The following is a 21,718-nucleotide window of genomic DNA, read 5'->3' as shown; positions in this document are numbered from 1 at the left end:
GGTTAACTCCGTGCATTCACTGGAGTGCCTCTCTAGCTCATCTCGTAGCTTCGAAAATCACGATCACAATCAGAGAAAAACATAGCAATTGTATAGGTGACAATTATACAAGTTTTATATTACGTAGCATTAATGTACACACACGAAAAGAATAATTTTGCTAAAATACCTAAAAATTTTGTTACTCTCTAAATCTGAATCAGTGAATAGTCACTGATTACCCAGTGGCATATTTTGCACTGGATAATCAGTGAAGTTCAACTAAAAAGGAAAGCTTGAGCGTTATATAATTAAAACACTGATATTTACACGTTAATTTGAATTTTTCAATATCATATTTATTGAATTTATGCATTAAAACAAGGTTAGTTAAACTACATACTAAAGATTAGTTAGGTTAGGGATCTCACATTTCATTCACTGATTACCAGTGGCATACTTGGCACTGATATCAGTGATTATTCACTGATTCAGATTTAGAAAGTAGATACAAATCTGAAAATAATTATATACACTAAGAAAAAATTATTTACTGGACTAAATTAACTTAGTTCGTTTTTATTTCTTTCAATGAAAAATGTATTTAAGTTAAACATATTACATAAATACAACATTTTCCAACGAAAGAAATAAAGACGAACTAAAATTAGTCGAATGACCAATTTTTTTCAGTGAGGACGCTAAATGACCAGAATGTCAAATCTTTTTACAGCATTGCTCATGTTTGAGTTTTTACGTAAATATGTTGGTGATCTAGCAAAATTATAATATTTTTAAATCTGTGTATCTAGTTAAATTGTTAAATACTTCAGCAAAATTATTTTTTCCACGTGTGTGTGTAGTTGAATAAATTATTTTATAGTTACAGTAACTAAAATAGTTTCCTCAGTACATATATTAATTTTACATATAAAACTTGTACAGCTGTTACCAATATAGTTCTCTCTACTATAATATCTCTTTCTCAAAGAGTGAGTGCCAGTCACTTGAATTTATAAGCCTCACCTCTTGAAGGACCATCCGTTATAATATTTCTTCTCATGTATGTTTTTTCGCATCTCGATAAAGTTGTTATTATTATTATATTCGAGTTATGGCTCTACTCGAAATGAATTTTAATCGTGATTGGAGATACTCCGACAATATAATATTCAGATATTTCCGAGCGATCAGACGGCTGTATACCGAATCGTCCAATACAATCCGGTTCAATTGGTCATGAATAACATGTGGCGCGTCTCCATCTCTCCTTCGATTCTCGCGTCGAATCCGTTCTCCGGTGACAGGATAATTTGATGAACGACAGAGAAAGGACGTCTCTACCAATCGAGAGGCGAGATGGCTACGCTCGGTTGTTTCGCAATCCGGGCCACGGTAAAAATTAAAGCGCTGTTTAAACCCGTGACTAATTACACACGTCACGCCTGGCACACTTAAAACGATTTTTCTCGAATCCTCGTTTCATCGTATTTCAAAGAAGCATCTCGTAATTACGTCCAATCGTCGAAGCGCTAATCTTGTTACTTTTAGAGAAAAATGATTCGAAATTATATATATTTGTTGTAAAATTTTGATGACACGGAAAATGTCATATATTTACTGTAATTTTACATTTCACAGTTAAATCTTGCAGCGATTAATCACAGGTAACTGCGCGGTAATGACGGTCCAACTGTTTGATCGATGATAAAATCGAACAGATAACGACGCGCATTCGAAATCGGGATTATGAATAAGTCAACTGATATAAAGGATTGCAATAATCTGTCATAATATCGCTCGTATTTATCGCGGTAAAAAAATAACTTGTTATGTACATTAATAATAAGCTTTCGTAAATACGCTGTAAAATATATTTCGCTCGAATGTATTTTCCAGATTGATGGCTTTCGTTAAAATGTAATATTTTTCCTTCTAAATGATACAGTTTTTGTTTTCCTTCTATTTTTTTCCTTGTCATACATTTTTGAAGTATTGAACGCTTTTTGTATAATTTACATCTCTCTTAGGCTCATTTCTATCAATATAGATTAACTTTGATATTAGTTTAAATTATTTTTTATCTTTTTCTAATTCTTAGAACTAGAAGAAGATAAAAAGTGAATTAAATCAAAATTAAAGTAAATCTATATTAATAGAAGTGGACAATAGTGGCATAAAAAGTATACGAATCTTAATATATGGATGAAAAAACAAGTTCCGAATCGGGACCATAATTAAGAACGTGCATTGAGAGAAAAATATTTCGTATTTGTAACTATAATTATAATTATTACTGCTATAATAATAATAATAATAACAATAACTATGTATAGTTTTAGCAACAAATGTATATAGTTGACAACCTAAAATGACTGTGTGTGTGTAATTATAGTTATTATTACCATAAAATAGTTGAAATTACCATAAAATGATTCAAGTGATAATAATTTTATAGTTATTTTGAGTCATAAAAAATATGGTTGTCCCAAAATATAACTATAAAATTTTAGTCACTTGAATTATTTTTATGGTAATTTCAACTATTTTATGGTTATAATAACTATAGTTATATGTATAGTCATTTTAGCAAGGTTGGTAAGTTAATTTTTTTAAAACTAAGTTAAGTTAAAGTTAATAGTCTGGAAAATTTAACTTAATTAAAATATAAGTTAATCCATAATAAAATTAATTGAATTAAAAGTTAAGTTAATAAGAAAATTAAAAAGTTAAAGTTAAATTTGTTTCGAACGAATAACTGAAAAAAAAAGAAAAAGTTTGACTATTTTACATAATTTTTCGTATTTTTCCTTTCTTACAGCTTATTTATTAAAGAATCTGGTTATTTTTGTTCACAAGTAACGATTATACAATATCAAATTACTAAATTACATACTCATTAGCCTCTCGCATTGTAACTAAGGATTAACTTAAAAAAAAAATCAAATTAAAAGTTAATAGTTACTGATAAAATGTAAACTAATGTAACTAAATTAAGTTAAAAAGTTAAGAGTCTAAAATGTAACTAAATTAAGTTAAAATTAATTAACTTTTTAACTTAACTTTTATCTTTTTAACTTAGCACTACCCAACCCTGCATTTTAGGTTGCCAACTATATACATAGTTACTGTTATTATTATTATAGCAGTAATAATCATAATTATAGTAATATGTAATTATAGTTACAAATACCAAACATTTTTCTCTCAGTATGACTTAGTGCGTTATTACCTCAGGCCCTTCACTAGAAGGGAACATGAGCTACTTGTCGGTGAATGCCGTGGGATTCAAGGTCGCTGTACGATTCGGTGAAGGATTCTTTCGTAGCTTCGCGTCCGTCGTTATCCCTTCCTGCTTCTGAAAGCCACTCTTCTCTTTCTACCGTAGAATAGTTAAGCAACCGGTCGCGCGATCGATCACGAACGAACCAAAGAAGTGCAGTGAGCAACCATACCAAATCGATACCAAAAGAAGGAGTACAGTTCGGGCGAGGGAGGGCAGGACAAGGTGGAAGGTACAGGACTTCTTTCGCGAGATGACGCGGTGCGGACGGGGCGAGGGTTCCGTCTGAAAAGAAACGAAAAAGGTCGAGCCACGCGGGGTGGTGTGCCACGGGGGGTGGTGGTGTGCGTGTGTGTGAAAAGATCGGCAAAATAAATCGGTCCACGGTGACGAGTGAAAGTAGATCGGGCAGGCAGCCGGGCAAGATGATGAAGAAGGAGAAGCCGATGATGTCGGTGACGGCCATCATCCAGGGCACTCAGGCCGTCGCTCAGCATTGGGCACGTGGCAACTGTACGTATTATATATATCCATAATATATCCTCTATGTAATCGATGTACGATGCCGATCGATCGCCATGCGCTAATTTCACGAAATCACCGGAGAAACGATATCGCGGTCTATAACGATATAAGTGAAACTTACTGGCCAAATTACTGCGCACTTGAAGTCTCGTTTTTGAATTATTTATACGTGACCATTAGCCTTGAGAGAGGATATCGTTTGAAATTATATATTTAACAGTGTTTTAAGAAGATATAATAAAATTCTATAATGAAACTACATTACACGGCACTTTTTATGTATTATAGTTATACGAGCGATCGTTAGATCTCTATTTTTAATTAAGATTAGCAAATGAGTCGTGCCGAACGAAACCGGGACAAGAGAATCGAGGCACGGATTTTCATGAAATATATTATGTTTGAGTTTTAGGTAAGGGAAAGAACTTTTGTCAAATGCTTAGAATTAATTAGCGAATTCTACGTACATAATAACGTGTGATAAAAATAGGTACATTCTTAGACAACGACGTGCTCATTAAAAAGTAATGTAATATTTATGAAATCACCGACAATAAGAGATCGCTGACGTTGATGATTCAGCCGTATATTTTTCTCGCTAATACGTCATTTAAATTGATAAAAATTCCGTTTCATTAGTGGTTTGTAGATTGCGAGAGCAATTGACCTCGCGTGATTGTTACCTCGCTCGGAAGGAAAATCGTATCTCTATGACGAAGAAAGCGGGGTAATGTTATTTCGATTATACGATTCCACATAACAAACTTCATAACAGGGTCATTAAGTGCATTGAAGCGAACCGAACTGAAATGTGGTTTTCGCGGGCTGTCGTGGCTATGCTAATTAACGCTTTACTATTTCCAAGTATCGGCGTTAAATCGTAACTTAAAAATATTTAAACGAGGTGGATTATCCTACGAATAATAATTAGCGTGTTGGTGCTAGACTGTCGATTAGCACCGCGGTTTCAAGGTTTGGTTTTACTCCACCACACAACTCAACACTCTATTCATCAATGACACATTTTTCTCCATGGTAGCCGTGAAACTCAACGATATTAGCGCAAACAATTAATTCTATGTAATTCCTGTTGCACAAACGAATCGTAAAGATGCAAATTAAATGCCTTTGTTTTTCAGAAAAAATTATTAGCGTGGTTTATAGTCGAGTAAGGCTTGACTTGTTTATTGAAGTCTAAAAATCGTGATGCGAGACGCGGAATGAACGATTTAAAAAATTAGTTAGCTGCAGGTCTGAAAACAAAATTTTATTAGATTGTTAAAATAATTATATGGAAAGAAGAATTTCATTGAAGTATAATATCTAAAATTTAGCTAAATACAGATCTTTGTTGAATCAAAGTAATTATGTATAGGAATCTGTAACATGATAACCAATGTTGCAAAAAGTTTTGACATTCTAGCAACCAGCTTGAGCGTCCTACATAATTATTTTGACAGTTCAACAAAAAATGTTTAACTAAAGTTTTGACATCATTGCTCATCACGCTCGAGTTTTCCAACATAATTATTTTGGATCGGCAAAATAATTTTCTGATCTACCTTTTAAGAATCTCAACAAAGTTATTTCCATCTACTCTCTAAATCAGTGGATAGTTACTAATTACCCAGTGGCACTGATAATCAGTGAAGTTCAACTAAAAAAGGAAGAATGTTTGAGCATTATATAACTAAAATACTGATATTTGCACGTTAATTTCAATTTTCCAATACCATATTTATTGAATTTAAGCACTAAAACAAGGTTAGTTAGATCACATAATAAAGATTAGCTAGGTTAGGGATCTCACATGTAATTCACTGATTACCAGTGGCATACTTGGCACTGACATCATTGATTATCCACTGATTCAGATTTAAAGAGTATCGAAAGACCAGAGATTTTGGGCTACGTTTTCATCGATTCGGACATACTGTGGACATAACACAGCCGCTCTTGAATTAACGTGTCGTATCCGTCGCGACATGCTGAAGCGAAGTGAGTCACCCGGTTCGTGTGATAGCCTGCCGTCTTGCATCAAGCGACCGATACGCGCCGCACGGTCGACGCATATACATCGTATGTAGATGCTAAATGTACGGGGTGAAGGTCGGCTATTGAGACGTGAATGGCGCAATTTGCGGCAGCGGCGGCGACAGCGGTAGCGAGCTGGACGAGCGCGCTCGTTATCAGTCACCGCTTCTAAAGGCGGCCTTAGATCGGGCCTTTAAAGCGCGAACGAGCGAGCGAGAAGGTCACGCGAATGCGCCCCGTTATCAGTGCCCGCGGACGCGATTTACGAGGGCGTTTTTGAGCCTTATCGCGTGCATACGTTCCTCTATATTGCCGCGCAACATGCGCGCCCTGTTCCTCGCGCGCGCCCGCCAGAATGTCGGCACGAAACACGGAGGAACTTTCCGCATAGAACGTAAACATCGCATCGCGGGCAATTTAACCTAACCGGTGTACGGAGATCGATGCTCCTTCAGGAAAAATTGATGCCGACCGAGAACTGACCAAGTCAACGTCGCGACGATGAAATCTCGTTGTACTCATTACTACTCTCTGATAACATTTTTTTCTGTTTTTCTATCTGGACAGTCTGCTACAAAAGTATATAGATTATTTACTTGCTTGTAGATTATATACTGCGCGTCGGGAGAATTTTGCGGAAGCATTTGTTACTACTGTCTTTGTCTTCTATCATTACACTAATTATTAAGTTGTCGAAAAAGTTCTGAATTACTTTTTACAACATGGTTTTTACATACAAATTTATTTAGGGACAACAATGATTAATATAATTAGTTTTTTGAAGGGTAATTTAGAATTTTTTGACAGTCCATTATTATTATTAGATTACTTATTTATTATTTGATTTCTTCAGAACTTTTATTTAAAACATTATTATTAGATTACTTATTTATTATTTGATTTCTTCAAAACTTTTATTTAAAACACACTATTTTGAATACAAGCGTATTTTGTATTTTTTATTTTAGCAGATCACATAAAAGTATTATGTATTTTGTATTTAAAATCAAAAGATTGAGAGCTTTTTGTATCTTGTAATTCAAATAATAAGGTTGATTATCAATGTTAGTATTTGAAATACGAAATACAAAATACTTTCATAATCTTTTTAACACTGAAATATAAAATACAAAATACTTTTATATATTCCCATGAAATATAAAATACAAAATATTTTCATGTACTCCGAACAAAAATAAAATACAAAATATAATTGTCTTATTAATACTGTTTTTCAAATAAAAGTATTTCAAATACATGCCCAGCCCTGGATTACTTTTACGTCTCTGTTGCCCCACCGTGATCGTGCGAATTGACTCGATCGAATCGGATAATGTAGTCGCAAAATAATTCCGCCCCGGGCGAAATTCATGGTCACAAACCTGATCGCGATCGATCATGTCGTTGACAGCCGCGTCTGTAGACAAGAGCTCGTCTGTTTGCCGAATGGCGCGAAATTGCCCCACAAAGCTACGTCGTCGGTGTTATCGGATAAGACGCCGCGCGAGTTTCTTTCTTCTTATCATTCACGATGCACCAGGTAATTCTTCACGTCAAGATAAAAAGAAAACACGATAATTCGCGGAATGAAGAGAGAGCTATCGCGTGCATTATCAGCCGGTCAATGCGCGCCGTATCGCGACGAAACGTCGATCAATCATCCACGCTGTCACGTCAAATTATAAATGCAACACATCCACCGAACTTACGAATTCATTTTTCTGCATGATTCGTTTCTCTTTACATCGTTCGCATGAAAAGTCTAAAGCCATGTATACACCTAGCGAACGAACACCGAACGCGAATGTTCGGATATTAGTGTTTATATTTGTGAGCAGTTTATTCTTTTTCTTGATTGTACGGAATACTAGTATTCGACCAGATTCGATATTCGTTCCATGTAGCAATTAAACTTGTGCGACTTTTATGTAACAAACAACAATACAAATTTTTACGTTTGCTGTTCGTTCGGTGTTCGTTCGCTAGGTGAATACGCGGCTTAAGACGTCGCGTGTTCCTTCGCAATGTAGTTCAAGCAAACTACGCGCCGATTATTTGTCAGTCTTAAAACACAGTCCTAAACCGAAGCTGGAGTAGTAATGTCACAAATTATAAAATTCCTAAAAATTATTAAATACATATTTTAATATTTTTATTTTAGTATTATTTTAATATTTTAGAAAGTATTTATAAAGTTGTGTTTTAAAAGAAGGAAAGATAGAGACCATTATTTATTCAGGTGATTCTAGTACTTCAATGAAAAGAAATATGCTAAACACATGAATGACCTATCGTATGTACTAATATTTATAATAGTAATTGCCTTATCTCGATCACGTTTGAATTAACCGCCGATTACCATCGATCGTGATTTACGTCGTTCAGGACGGACGAGGAGTTAATCACATCTTCGTGATCGAGGGTATGATCGTATGACGAGCATTTACTATTTATCGCGACATAACCGTGGCTGCACCGCCCACGAGTGGCATAGTTCCAATATGGTCGATGGAGATGATTGCATCGCGAGCATCTTGGATGATTTCAGTGCTGGGACGTCGCCCTAGAATTGACGATGATGGGCTTTATGATGCTGTTTGTACGTTGAGAGAAAAATTGTGATATTTCATATTTGCTACTACAATTATATATTATTATAATTATGATTATTGCTGCTATAATGTTAGTATAATGATAATGATTGTATACCTAGTTTTATCAACAAATACATATAATTAGCAACCCCGAAAATGTGATTATAATTATTATCATAAAAATGATTGAAGTTACAATAATTTGTAGTAATTTTTTTATGTTGGCTAAAAATGAATATAAATTATAGTTAAATTATTGTAATTACAGTCATTTTGTTGTCATTTTTTGTTATCAATTATAAATATTTATTGATAGAACTTTACGTATTATTTATTACTAACATTATAGCAGTAATAATCACAATTACAGTAACGTGTAATTATATAGTTTACAAATATAAAAATTTTTTCTCTTCGTGTGCAACCGATATACTGCGTTATCGTGGGCGTATTTATCGCATCGCCCATTCCATATTCCGGAGATAATCGATGCGTATTGTTCGCAACGATAACCGATATCACCAGCCTGAATGAAAATATATGTTACTTTCGGATTTGCATACATTCGTGAAAATCTCGCGACGTGCAATACATTCGACTTCTGATTAAATGTTTAGATAATGATGCATGATTCCGTTTTCGCGATACTCATTACGCATACATTAATTAGTATGTACGTTATGTCTATGTATGACGAATATTATATCACGTTAATGAATCCGTTCGATAAAAGTATCACAGTCGTCACCGATAACGTGCTGTTTATTAAATATATAAAATTGTATTTATTATTATATCAAGAATATATTTTGCTTCTTGAAATGTAAGAAGCTAATTGTAGAGTGCTCCATAAATCTAGCATCATAGAGCATTATTGGTGCGTGTAAAGTTATATTACCCAATTAACACTATAAGTACTTACGTCTCTATAGTTACTAAAGTCCTGTTTTTCATTATTTGGATGAATTTGTGGTTTGGACTTGACCTTACTTAACTTCATGATAAATGTAAAAATTGTTTTTTTAGCTATAATTACTAAACTAATAGTTTTGTAGTAGTAACTTTAAAAGTTACTACAAAACTATCAGTTTAGTGATGAACCATAGCTAGAAAAATATTTTTACATTATCAAGTTAAGTCTAATCAAAAGTTAAACCGCAGAAAATGAAAAACTGGGCCTAAAAGGATCGAGCGAATAAATTACTACGAAAGTAAAGAAAGTAATAAAAAACCAGACATAATTTTTGAAAAATCAAAAAATTTCAAAATCCTACTTTTTACAAGAAATATAACAGTAATCCAAAAAAATAGAAACGGTATATCAATAATGACCGCTTGGTTTAGTGTCAATCATGCGCTTCTTTACTGTACAACACGTCTAATTTTGTTCCGTTGAAAATAACAGTACACAGTTTATATAAATAAAAGCTGCGGCCTTGTCTTTTTAATTTTTCTTCTACGATGCTGGATTATAGAGCACCACGTATAGTTTTATATCGCCATTTCTCCGCGTGATGTGTCCCGAATTTCCATATAAATTTATCGCTAATCTCGCGCTCTAGAAGCGCATGAGAATCCGGGCACCAGCTTGCGCAATGCTTGCAGCCAGATGATACATATAGATACGAGCGATTCATAGGGAATTGCTCTCGTTTCTCTATCTCTCTCTTTCTCTCAGGCTCTGTAAATCCTGCGGCTGCGTTTATTTAGCCTAGACCGTCGTTGCCTCCATCGTCGTCGTCGTTGTCGTCGTGTCTACATTATCGCACACGCGTTTTACGTACGCGCGATCGTGCACGCACACGCGTACGGGATGCGTGTTTCTCCGTGCGATAAGCTCCGTAAGCATCACGCGAGGCTCCGGCAGGCACGCAGAGGCCTCGGCTGCTCCAGTGCAGCTAATGTACACGGGTACGATGCAACCTTGGCACCGATGGGAACGAGCCGTGAAGAGCAGGTCCTGCTATCGCGTATCGTGTGTACACGTGTACGCGCGCGCATCGCATACAACATCGTCTCTTCTATTGAACCAGGTTCGCCATGCGTGTGGGTTGCGGACGTTATTTTATTTTTTTTTTTTTACGACGCGCCGTGTGTTTGCAGACGCTTCATTCGGATGGGAAGGGATTCCTCTATATTTGGGAGATGTCCGATAATCTTTTTTCCGCGATCCGAAACGCAAATACACGATCGAACGTGGAATTCGAATAAGAGTGTGATCACGTCCGAGTCTTGGAGCTTTTTTTTAGGACGATATTCATAGTCCGTTCTTATTTTAAGATCGTTTTAAGTAAAGGATTGGCACAAAACTGGAAATCGGGGAAAATGTCAAGGAAATTGAGAACGATCATGGAAATTAGAAAAAGTCAGGGAATTTTGGCAAAATTTTCTGGAAAGATTCTTGGCTTTGTGATTAAATAAGATAAAATTAAAGAAGTTCAATATGTGCACATCCTACTTTTGCAATTTTGAAAAATATTATTAATTTATTAATAGTAATAACAATTAAGTGCAAGCAATGTCAGCAACATTAATAGCAATTTACATTGCTGTGTCAAATTGCTCCTTCAATAAAATATTTGATGGTTTCCAAATCAGGACAAAAACACAAAAGAATTTCAAAATATCATTGAAAGCATCAGGGAAAAGCTATGGAATTTTAAGATAAGAAGAATTTTTGACAACCATGTCTTAATATGATATACAACTGTCTGATTCATAACACATTGAGAGAAAGATGTCGAAGCAAATATTACTTACGAAATTTGATTGCGATGACGAAATATATATTTCTGTGAAATATATCTCATTAATTGCAAAAAAATAAAATAGATAGCTATAATTTGCTAAGAATAAAATTTTATTTCCTCCATATTTAAATAAATATTTATTTAAGCGAAATAAATATTTTTTGACATCTTTTTTATATTTTTAGGCATCTTTTTTTCAACGCAATCTTAAGACTGTACTTAAGATGGTCTTAAATATAAGGTCTGACTATGAACATCAGCCTTAGAATTTCTCTCGAGAACGGCATAACGTGATTACTAGTTATATTCAATCGCGCTGCGCAAAAGGCGTCAAATTTTAAAATTAGTTTTTTTTTGCTCTCCGTATAATCGTCGCGTGACGATTGCGATCGACGGAAGTCCCTCGTCGGTCCGCGCGAGCATGAAACGACAGGCGTCGTGCAGAAGGAAGCGATCGTTTATTATAGTCACGTTGGCAGGTTTCTCGCGGTGGCTACTGACCGAATAGATGTTTCTGTCACGTATAATACAGCGACGCACACCCATGCGTTTAATATTCCACCAGTGGTCGGCATTATATACACGCGTGTATTTAATTAGTAGGGGAGGAGAAGAAGGAGAGAATATATTTTACGACGTATTATTGATATTATATCACACTCGACGTGAATTTGCTTGATCATTCCGCGGACGGCGGTAAAGTGCTTCTTTTTCTCCTTCTTTAAAATTAGCACTGTCATTTTCATTGTCACTGAGCGACCTAGGATCGAAGGTGCCCTAAATTTCTAAATCCATGCCATTCGGAATACTAGGACACGGAAAGAGAGATGCGCGTCGAAATAGCACCCGCAACGAATAGCAAGCGAAGACGAAGATGTATCGGGTATGCTCGTCCTGTATGATGTTTTGTACCGAGATTTTTTACACGTGACGTGATGCAGAATGTGCATACAGAAAAATACATATACACAGAAAAAAGACTATTCTTAAATCAACCATAATATACTCATATATAAGTAAAAATATTATAATCTTGCTTCAAAGATAACAATTTTGATTTGATGAAATTTGTTTTGATGCAAGTATAACTTTGCACTTAATTCAAAATTTGCTCAATTAAAAATCTTATATCAGTACAAATTCAAGACTAAAATTTTTAAAGCAAGATTACAATATTTTTGCTTATACGTATATGAGTATATTTTGGTTGATTTAAGAATAATCTTTTTTTCTGTGTACTCTCTAAATCTGAATCATTGGATAGTCACTAATTATCCAGTGGCATATTTAGCACTGATAATCAATGAAGTTCAACTAAAAAAAGAAGAACGTTTGAGTATTATATAACTAAAATACTGACATTTGCACGTTAATTTCAAGTTTCCAATACCGTATTCATTGAATTTAAGCACTAAAACAAGGTTAGTTAGATCATATAATAAAGATTAGCTAGATTAGGGATCTCATATTTAATTCACTGATTACCAGTGGCATACTTGGCACTGATATCAGTGATTATCCACTGATTCAGATTTAGAGAGTATAATATTTTTCAAGAGAAAATAAATTCCCGCTTTGAGTACATAATAATGGGGGTTTATAGAAAATCTGTTATAAATATATTTTATAAGATTATCATTAAGAAAATATTCTTTGTTAAAGATAACCGTTACTTAAATGGAAAAAAATTAATTGAGTAAGCACTTTTCTTAGCAATAGAATATTTTTCTGTGTGTGAACGCGGTTGAAAAGACACGCCCTGGACGACGACAGAGGCATACGTCAGCTTCATTAGAATATGCGCGTTTTTCACAAGATTACTCTCGATCGCCGATCTTAGTCATGGTACGAGTGTCCCTCGCTTCCTCCATGCAAAATGCGCGGATCTTGAACCGTCTCGCAACTTGCTCACGTGGAATGTGTCATCGTCGTCGTTACGCCGCTGAGCGAATGAAGATTAAATCTCGGACGGGGAGAAAGACAAGGGTACGCAGGTCGTAAACGCGATTCTCACACGTGAGTTTAGTTACTCCATACTGCTGTAACTGGCACAATGAGTAAATAAAGCTAAATTTATTCCGTCCTGTTCGCGTGCACAAGTTGTTTTTTTCGCACGTCCTTTCCTTCTAGTAGTTCTCTCTTCACTGATTTGTCGAGTCTATTCGAAACGGTAGACATTATTGCTTATTTTTTTAATTTCAAATAAATTATTATTTTATTTATGTACTTTTCGGAACGAATAACATTTTCTTTTTGATATAAGAAAAAACCAAATAAGTGTAAATCAAATGAGTAAAAAAGGGTTAACACGATCGAGGCTAAATCTTTTAATAATATTTAAACGTAAATTTTAAATACAGCTTTGAGTTGTATAAACTACACGTCAATTATTGTCGGACTTGTGAAACGCAATTATAAACTGAAGTTGAAATAACAAAAACCACAAATTAAATTGATCGTCAATTTAATAATTGTGCTAATTTTAATGAACATCTTAAAACACTACAAATAACTTTTTGCGAAAAATATTACTCCAGACAGAACCTGGAATTTGAACCTGGAACTTCCCTTGGGTGCTTTTCATTTAATGACACAAGTCAACGCAAGTATTGTTCTGTTCTTTGTTACTCATGGAATGCAAAGGAAGGTAGAACATTTGCGTTGACTTGTGTCACTAAATGGAAGGCACCCTTAAGCGATACAAGTGTCTTTTTAACTTTTTTTATTTTCAATGCTACGTGTCGCTTGCGGTGCCGCGTTGAAAACGATCTTCCGAGTTCGGAACTTTCAATAAACCCGCCAGCCGACAGCCGGAAGGGAGGAAAAATAGCGAAAACGCGAAATCGATAGAGGGACAAACGTTGATTGTGCTGTCAGGTGTGTGTCGGGCACGTTGCAGCTGCAAACAAAACGTTGCCATTGCCGTTTGACCAATCGAAACGCGTGCTCGTCGCTGTCGATACCGTCGACCAGTTCCGCTCGCTTTGCGACTGTCAAGTGAGACACTCGCAACAGAAACGATCGATACTCTCCTTCGCAATATTAATTAGGAAAAAGCGGGAAAGAGGGAGGATAGAGTTAGTTTCTGAGAAAAAAAGCTGCAATTTTTAAGATATAAATTACCGAGTCGTTGAAAGTATAAGCATCATTGAGATATGCAAAGAAATGACAGTTTTTTCGCTCATTTGTCATAATAATGACATGACTCAAAAATTGTCATTTTTCGGTTGTCAGCAGAAATAGAATTAATGGAAACGTTAAAAAAAATACTTCAAAAATGTTTTTAAACTGAGGTAGAAATTTCATTCACACATTTTTTAAAACAGTACTCAGCGTTATATTAACTTCTGTTTAGTAACCGAGATACAAAATTATTTAGGATCCTAATCAAAATATAATACTTTGCTTGCAATTACTGCGCACAAAAATGTGCAATATCTCAACACAAAAACAGAACAATAAAGTGGACAGCGCAGTATTTTAATTAATAGTAATCTACTAATACTAGATAATAACTAGACAGGTGCAAACTACACATATTTTTCAATTTTTTTACCAGAAAAACTGCATACATTTTCACCAGGATTCTTCCTCTACAATTATTTTCAAAATTGATATTATAAAATGTATTCAAAATATTAAAATTTATTTTCTGAAAAACTGTTTTTTTTAAGTATCGTTGTTATAAGTGATATATAATCTCCTGTAAGAATCTTGTGATACCGTAACAACAGAACCCATTATGTGCAAGTGCTCGTACTACTGTTCTCTCGGACAAATAGTTTCTCGTGGTAATAATTTCGAAACAATTAGCGGGCTTTCATTAACACGTCGGTGTCGCCACGCGAAACGGACGCGTCCGAAGACAATGGGAAGCCTTCGAGAATAACACCGAGGACGAGAAGGTTCGCCTCGTGACTGATGACCTTCTTACCTTCTTTCTTACCTTCGAGCGGGCAATGCCGATTACGTAAGCTCGCCGGTTAACGTGTTTAGCGGAGAACCATCGGGCATTCGCCGTGGAAGAGAGCACTTGACGAGGAGGAGACGAACGAGAAGGAAGGAAGATAGCGGAGAGGAGCAAAGGGAACCTGCAGTGTCAGCGAGAAGGCGAGAGGAGAGAACGTGTAGCCATGCGAACCTTGAAACTGACATTCGTTACGGTGTATTTTTGTGCGACTTCATCTTTAATCGTCGCTAAAAATCGCTCGCGTCGCCACTCTTACGAACGTTAATTTCGTGAGGGCTGCCAAGATGGCAGGGAATAAGAAACATTCATACACGGCCTGCCTTGACTTCTATCTATTTTTATATACACACGATGTTCACTTTCCTTATATTTATTATATTGCGAAATATGTGCTTGCCGAGACGCCGACAATTATTTCGATTTCGTAATTACACGCGATATATCGCCGTCGACTCGTATTAAATCCAGCAAAGTTAACTCGCGCGAACGCGCGCTCATTGACGGCTATTTACTCAGCAACACCTTGTTTACCAGCCGGACAATGTTTTAAGGGCGATCATCCTTGCCTTCGCGAGGCGTAACGATATTTTAAGGCTATTTAAAGCTTCAATGGTACGCTGCTGCAGCGAGTTATATTTTTATTACCCGCCGGGAGAAAATATTTTCCACTGTGAAGGGGTTAATTGTCGCGCATCGCCGAGCTTGCTCCAGATATCACATTGATAATCGCAAACGAGTTCTCGGACGAGCTCGCGTTCTTGTTGGCACGAATGTCTGAATAATCGCAATGTTGATTATACCTATTTAAATTTATATTTAAAATGTAAATTTAATATTTAATATTTAAAATTAATTTTTTGTAGAAATCCTCTAATCAAAAATTAACCATAAGAACGTTGCTCTTTTCGTAGCAAAATTCTGTGAGTAAATAAGGATGTCTATCATTTAGCAATGCAGTGATGCGAGAGAAAAAAATGTACTCGCTCTGACTAAAGCCGTAATCACACTAGCGATTACTTTTCAACCTATTAAAGCAAAAACACTGTTGTTTTGCTCTGATTGGTTGAATCGTTAAGCAATCGTCAATTGCAATCGCAATCTAATCGGCGATCGCTAATGTGATTATGACAACATGGATTGCCAGCAAATGTCAGACCAGTCAAAAGTGATTCTTTTATCACCAATCTTTGATTACAGTACCTCTTATACATCTTTTTTTAACACGTCCAACATGTAAGTTACTTTGCATTCGTTAAGGATCGATTGGTTCTGATTCTTGAGAATGCAATTCGTTTGAAATCGACTTTAAATTTGAACTGGATCTGAAATGTACTATTATAAATTGAAACTTCAACCAGTTCTCAACTCTGTTCGAGATAAGTTTCTCGTACATCTTTTTTTAACACGTCCGACATATAAATTACTTACATTTGTTAAACAGGGTTGTCACAGACTTGGAAACCCGAGAAAACCGGGAAAAGTCAGGGGAAAATGTAAAAAAGTCTGGAATTTCGAAATTTGCTCACAATCTCTTGAAACTGCTCCTATTCCAAATATTCATTATAATTTTTTAAATATTATATCTGACGTTTATATTATAGTCAAATACGTTCAAAACTTGCGCACTTAAACGATTTTAATAAAATAATTAAAATTTATATTTTATTCAGTATTTTTATTTGATCCCTCTTTTTACAACTGCATCTCTTCTTTTTTTCAAAACTAATTAATTTTTTGCTGGCTTGAATTTACATCCAAAATTGTACTATGCTACTAAGTTTTTTTTCCATTGTTTTTAATAATGTAAACTAGCTTTTCTACAATCCTTGAGTCTAAATGTAAAAATTTACATATTTTATACTACTTATGGAAAATTTTCCATTTCCATTTAGAAAAACCTGGAAAAGTCAGGGAATTAAAAAATTCAATTTTCCGTGGCAACTCTGTAATATAAAGATCGATTGGTTCTGCACGGAGAAAAATAATTTAGAGATGGATACCTTCCAAGACTAATAAAAATATTCTAGCTATTTTTACCGAATTTGTGGTAAATTTTATTTGCCTAAAAGTAAAAATACCGGAGATTTAAGATAAAAAGTACATTATAATCATAGTACATCATTTCAAATGACTATTATCTTATAGTAAGATAAATTATACTTTCAGTAAAGTAAATCGTACTATTTTCAAGATTGACGAGCACAAACAACTCCCAGAACTTTTATATTTTACTATACAGTAAAGTAAATTTTGTCTAAAAATGCTAAAGAAAAAATTGTTATTAATAAAGTAAGAATGATTATCATACGACAATCTCATTTACCAGAAATGTAAAGAAAATTTTACATGAGTAGCCATGTATCCCTATATGAATTTGATAATGCCATAAAGTTTACTAGAATTCTAGTGTATAACACTGTACATTTTTATCCGTGTGCTTCTCGAGAATGCAGCGTTATCCGAAGTCGATAGACTTTAAACGATCTGGAATATGGTGCGCACATCGGGATCGCGTCGTCCAAGTGCACGTCGAGCGTTCTCGTTAAACAAAGTGCATTAACTACGATTAATTTCTACCCACGGGTAGTGCGGACTTTTTGCGCATCCTGTACATCGCGAGCGCGATACGCCTCGCTGCACCTGCGACAGCGGGGAGCAGCGTGTACGGGTACGCGTTCTCCACCACGTAAACGCGCGCCGCTCGTTTACCCGGTTGAAATCGCGACCCCGTGACCTTCGCCGTGATATTCACGTACAAGGCCACCTTCGTCGCGCTCCGCACGTTCTTATTCATACGTCGCGGCTGCACGCACGTACGCTAAAATCGAAGGATCGCGCAGGAATATTCCCGAGCACTTCGCGCGGTAATGGCATGGTAATGCTCGTGAGTATAATAGCTCAAATTTAGCCGCGACTGAAATAGCAATGTAATCACCGCAATTTGCGCAATTGAAAACTTTTCGCCTTCTTATCCTTTCCCACTCCTGGGTTGAAAAATTACTCGAGGGTTCTAATTGAATTACGAAGGAGGTCAGTCGTTAATTGAACCGATAATGGACGATCGCTCGGTCGTCCATTTTTATATTATTACGTTGTTTACGCTGCGAGAAGATGTGATTTAAAAATTGTGTAATGAAGACGCGAACCGGAAGGGCTTGTGTGACATCATACGACATTGTGAAATTTAATAAAAAGGTCACTCGTTGCATGGTACTACGACCTACGGTAATAGGTCGTCGCCAGAGGCGCGATTAAATAATAAGTGGTTAAAATAACGGAGACCGTATATAATAATAATATCTCTGCGAGCGGAGCAGCAACGTGATGGTCAGATTTTTTTTTCATAGTATCATTATTATCCTACGACGCTCATTCACGTAGGACGATAAAAAAAAATACCGATCATGCTCAATTCATTGTGGGATATTTGTACATAAATCACATTCGCAGGATTAATTCCTCTCAAACATAAATCTTGATCTTTCAACATTAATTACTTAATGTTCTTTTATTTAAATTTATCTCAAATAATTGAGATTCTTCGAGATCTAAATCTAGAACGCGAGACATTGACATTCGAGAGACGAGAACGAAATTAATTTATTCGAATTGTTGGAACAGTCCAATGACATTTTTTTTTTAACCGGTGATTCACCCTGTCTGACGAGAATTATTCGCGGCGTGTGTTACACCTGCGGGGGACACGGACTCGGCAGCTGCAAACACACCCACTCGAGAGCGCTGCACCTAGGCTGAAATCGCGACCCCGTGACCTTCTCCCGGTGACCCAGGTACCAAGTTGCCCTGCACGTGGCACGTTGCGCTATATAAAGTGCGGCTGCATATAGATCTCCCTCTCTCTTTCTCTCTCTCTCTTTCTCTCTTTCGCCTGCGCTTTCAGGGCCGTACGCAGCGACGCGGTCGCCACCGTGCAGTCTGTGCACTCGCTTCATCGATCGCCTCTCTGCCCTCTTTCTCTCTCTCCACATCGCGTACGTTGGCGAGAGTTTTCGCGACGACCAACGGCGCGTACTTAACATCGTGAACTTTAGACTTGTTTAGACTTGTTTTGTTATCAGATTACGCGCTCTCGTGTACAAAAGGCCGTCCGTTTTTTGCGCGTAACGAAGCCCGGAGGGAAAGCCGTTCGCTTTTCGCTTTTACAAGCTCGTTGGAAAGGTCATTGTGGACCACGCCGTTACACACATCGCAATGCGGGCTTTTATGCTCAAATAGCAGCTTCGGAAATCCAAAAACTTGGTTATCCAAGTGTGCCAAAAATCTGAGATAAAAAATGTTGTCCTCTGAATTTTTTTAGAGTGAATCTCTCACTCCATAAAGGAATGAAAATATGACTTCTTTTCAAGAGTGACACACAGAGAAATGTTTTCGTACATATGATTTATTTCATTCATATTTATGTGACTTTAACAAAAACTTTCTCTTACTTTTTCATTTAAAAAGTGTTGTTTTAATTAACATTTGGTTATTCTAGCACAATTTTTTAAAGAGAAAGTAAAAAAGTTTTTGTTAGTCACATATCAATGAAATAAACGATTATACCAAACATTTCTCTTAGTGCAGAATTTTCATTCTTTTGAGACGAGATTCTAGATTTCTCCAAAGAATTTAGAGAGCCGGATATTAAAATTCGAAGAATCCAGCTCGAAAATTTACAGCTTCGAAAATACAGCGGAATTTTTGTAGTTAACGTTCGCGCGAGATTATTCTAACCACGCATCCAATCCTGTCGTCACGTCTCTCCGAACATGTGCCATCTCGAAATGACTGCGGTTGCGAGACGATTTGACATAAGGCACATTTATGCATGAGTATGCAACCGGCGCGGCGGTTGCGTTCACGCGCGTGCAATCTCCCGCAATATTCAGACGTTCCAGATGCATGATATTTCGACTTTCCGTGGAGTACCGTACACGCAGAGGACACATATACTCATCTGACCTGATATGCGTGACGAGACTCGTGCAGCAGTCGCCTATCTAACGCGCGATCTTATTTTCACGAATGATCATGAGAATGGTTGCGTTCGTGCGGCGTTACGAGCCACGGAATCGCGCAATATCTCACAAATCTTACCACTTACAAGCGTATGAAAAGAATCGCTCAGAAATACTTTTCGCTCGCAATCCTAGAAATGTACATTTTGTATCTTAATGTGCAAAAAATCTTAATCTCCCTCGATCCAACTTGCTGCGCATTTGGATTTTTTCCTGCACTGAAAGGTCGATTACTGTAATTTATCTATAAATTAACGATTATAGTCAATTACTATAATTTTAAATTTAATTACTTAATATAATATGATAATATGAAGTGAATATATTTATCAATTATTCACCAATTAATCACTAATTATTGTATTAATTGTTAGATGAACGGAGTGTATAATCTATCTACATTGTTTATTACTTCTCAAATCATACAACAATAATACGTACAAAAAGAATAACTAAATAATCTGAAGAAATAATATGTTACACAGAACTGCGGAATTTGCGTCTAACGGCCTGGTGTGCGTAATTATGATTTGCGGTTTATAGAATTTAAATACTAACACTGAGGATGACCCGAGGTCGAAACGTTTGTTAGAATAAACATATATTGAAAATTGTTCATTGGCTCGTAGCCCTTCTAAAATACTTCCTTTATTTATAATTTAACCGTCCAAATCATGAATCTTTTATCAGCAACGAAAAACAATTTTTTTATTGTCCTGGATTATATAAAAATCTGAAAAAATGTGTGTTGGGGTACTTACCAAAGCTTTAACAACGAATCTTTATCATGATAGAAATCAGATTGTATTTTATTTATTTTTCACAGATTTAAATTTACTCGAAAAAGTTCACAATCGGAATATCGATGATACCTTTAAAGACTCCAGTTGCTGGTGAAAAGTTAATTATCATTTATAGTCATTTTTTGTGTCAACTATATGAATATTTATTGATACAAAGGACACAAGATTTTTCTGATGTATCTAAAAATTTAGTTCGATATAAATCTGAAAACTATTTTGTTGGACCATTAAAATAATTATGGACGCTGCTAAAATAATTATGTAAAACTAGTTAGAGTGTTAAAACTTTTTGCAGCATTGTTCATCATATTTGGGATTCCCACATAATTATTTTGATTCAGCAAAATTATTTTTAGATCTATATCTAGCTAAATTCTTAGATATTTTAAAATTATTCTTTTTGTATACAATTATAATTATTATTATTATTAACATTATAATAATAACAGTTATAAAAATGGAGATTCTAATATATAATCATAATTATTTTATATAGAGATTTTTCGGAGGAATGCGTTTTCTTCCGAGGATCAACCATGGTGGAAGGATAACATAGTGTGTACAGTTTGCAAGCATCTCTCTCTGAATCTCGGACCTCTCTGTCTATGAATGTCGATAAAAGCCTAAGGGTTGCCAACTATGAAACGCTAAACATGGGGCGATATTCATAGTCCGTTTTTATTTTAAAATTGTCTTAAATAATGTCTTAAGATGCTAATACAGTCCTCGGATTGACTTATGACATCTTAAGATTGTACTTGA

General features: G+C 35.6%; 1 protein-coding gene and 1 pseudogene across 6 annotated transcripts in view; both read left to right on the top strand.

The window, feature by feature from the left end:
* Window positions 1–21,718, top strand: part of usp (retinoid X receptor ultraspiracle) — a 78,490-nt gene that overhangs the window by 11,159 nt on the left and 45,613 nt on the right. For 3 of the 6 annotated variants that reach the window (XM_018519970.1, XM_018519966.1, XM_018519968.1), the window contains one exon: window positions 3,368–3,775. In XM_018519970.1, coding sequence (XP_018375472.1) covers window positions 3,688–3,775 — 88 coding nt within the window. In that variant the 5' untranslated portion in view covers window positions 3,368–3,687. Of the gene's footprint in view, window positions 1–3,367; window positions 3,776–18,915; window positions 18,927–18,947; window positions 18,953–21,718 lie in introns of those variants that run through there. The other 3 variants (XM_018519969.1, XM_018519972.1, XM_018519971.1) reach the window with 3 other exon arrangements.
* LOC108769144 (uncharacterized) lies at window positions 10,229–10,626 on the top strand (annotated as a pseudogene).

The sequence above is a fragment of the Trachymyrmex cornetzi genome, unplaced genomic scaffold (genome assembly GCF_001594075.2).
Source record: "Trachymyrmex cornetzi isolate Tcor2-1 unplaced genomic scaffold, Tcor1.1 scaffold859, whole genome shotgun sequence".
NCBI classification, from domain to species: Eukaryota; Metazoa; Arthropoda; class Insecta; order Hymenoptera; family Formicidae; genus Trachymyrmex; species Trachymyrmex cornetzi.
The sequence above is the reverse complement of the archived record's forward strand: the minus strand, read 5'-3'. Positions and strand labels throughout refer to the sequence as shown.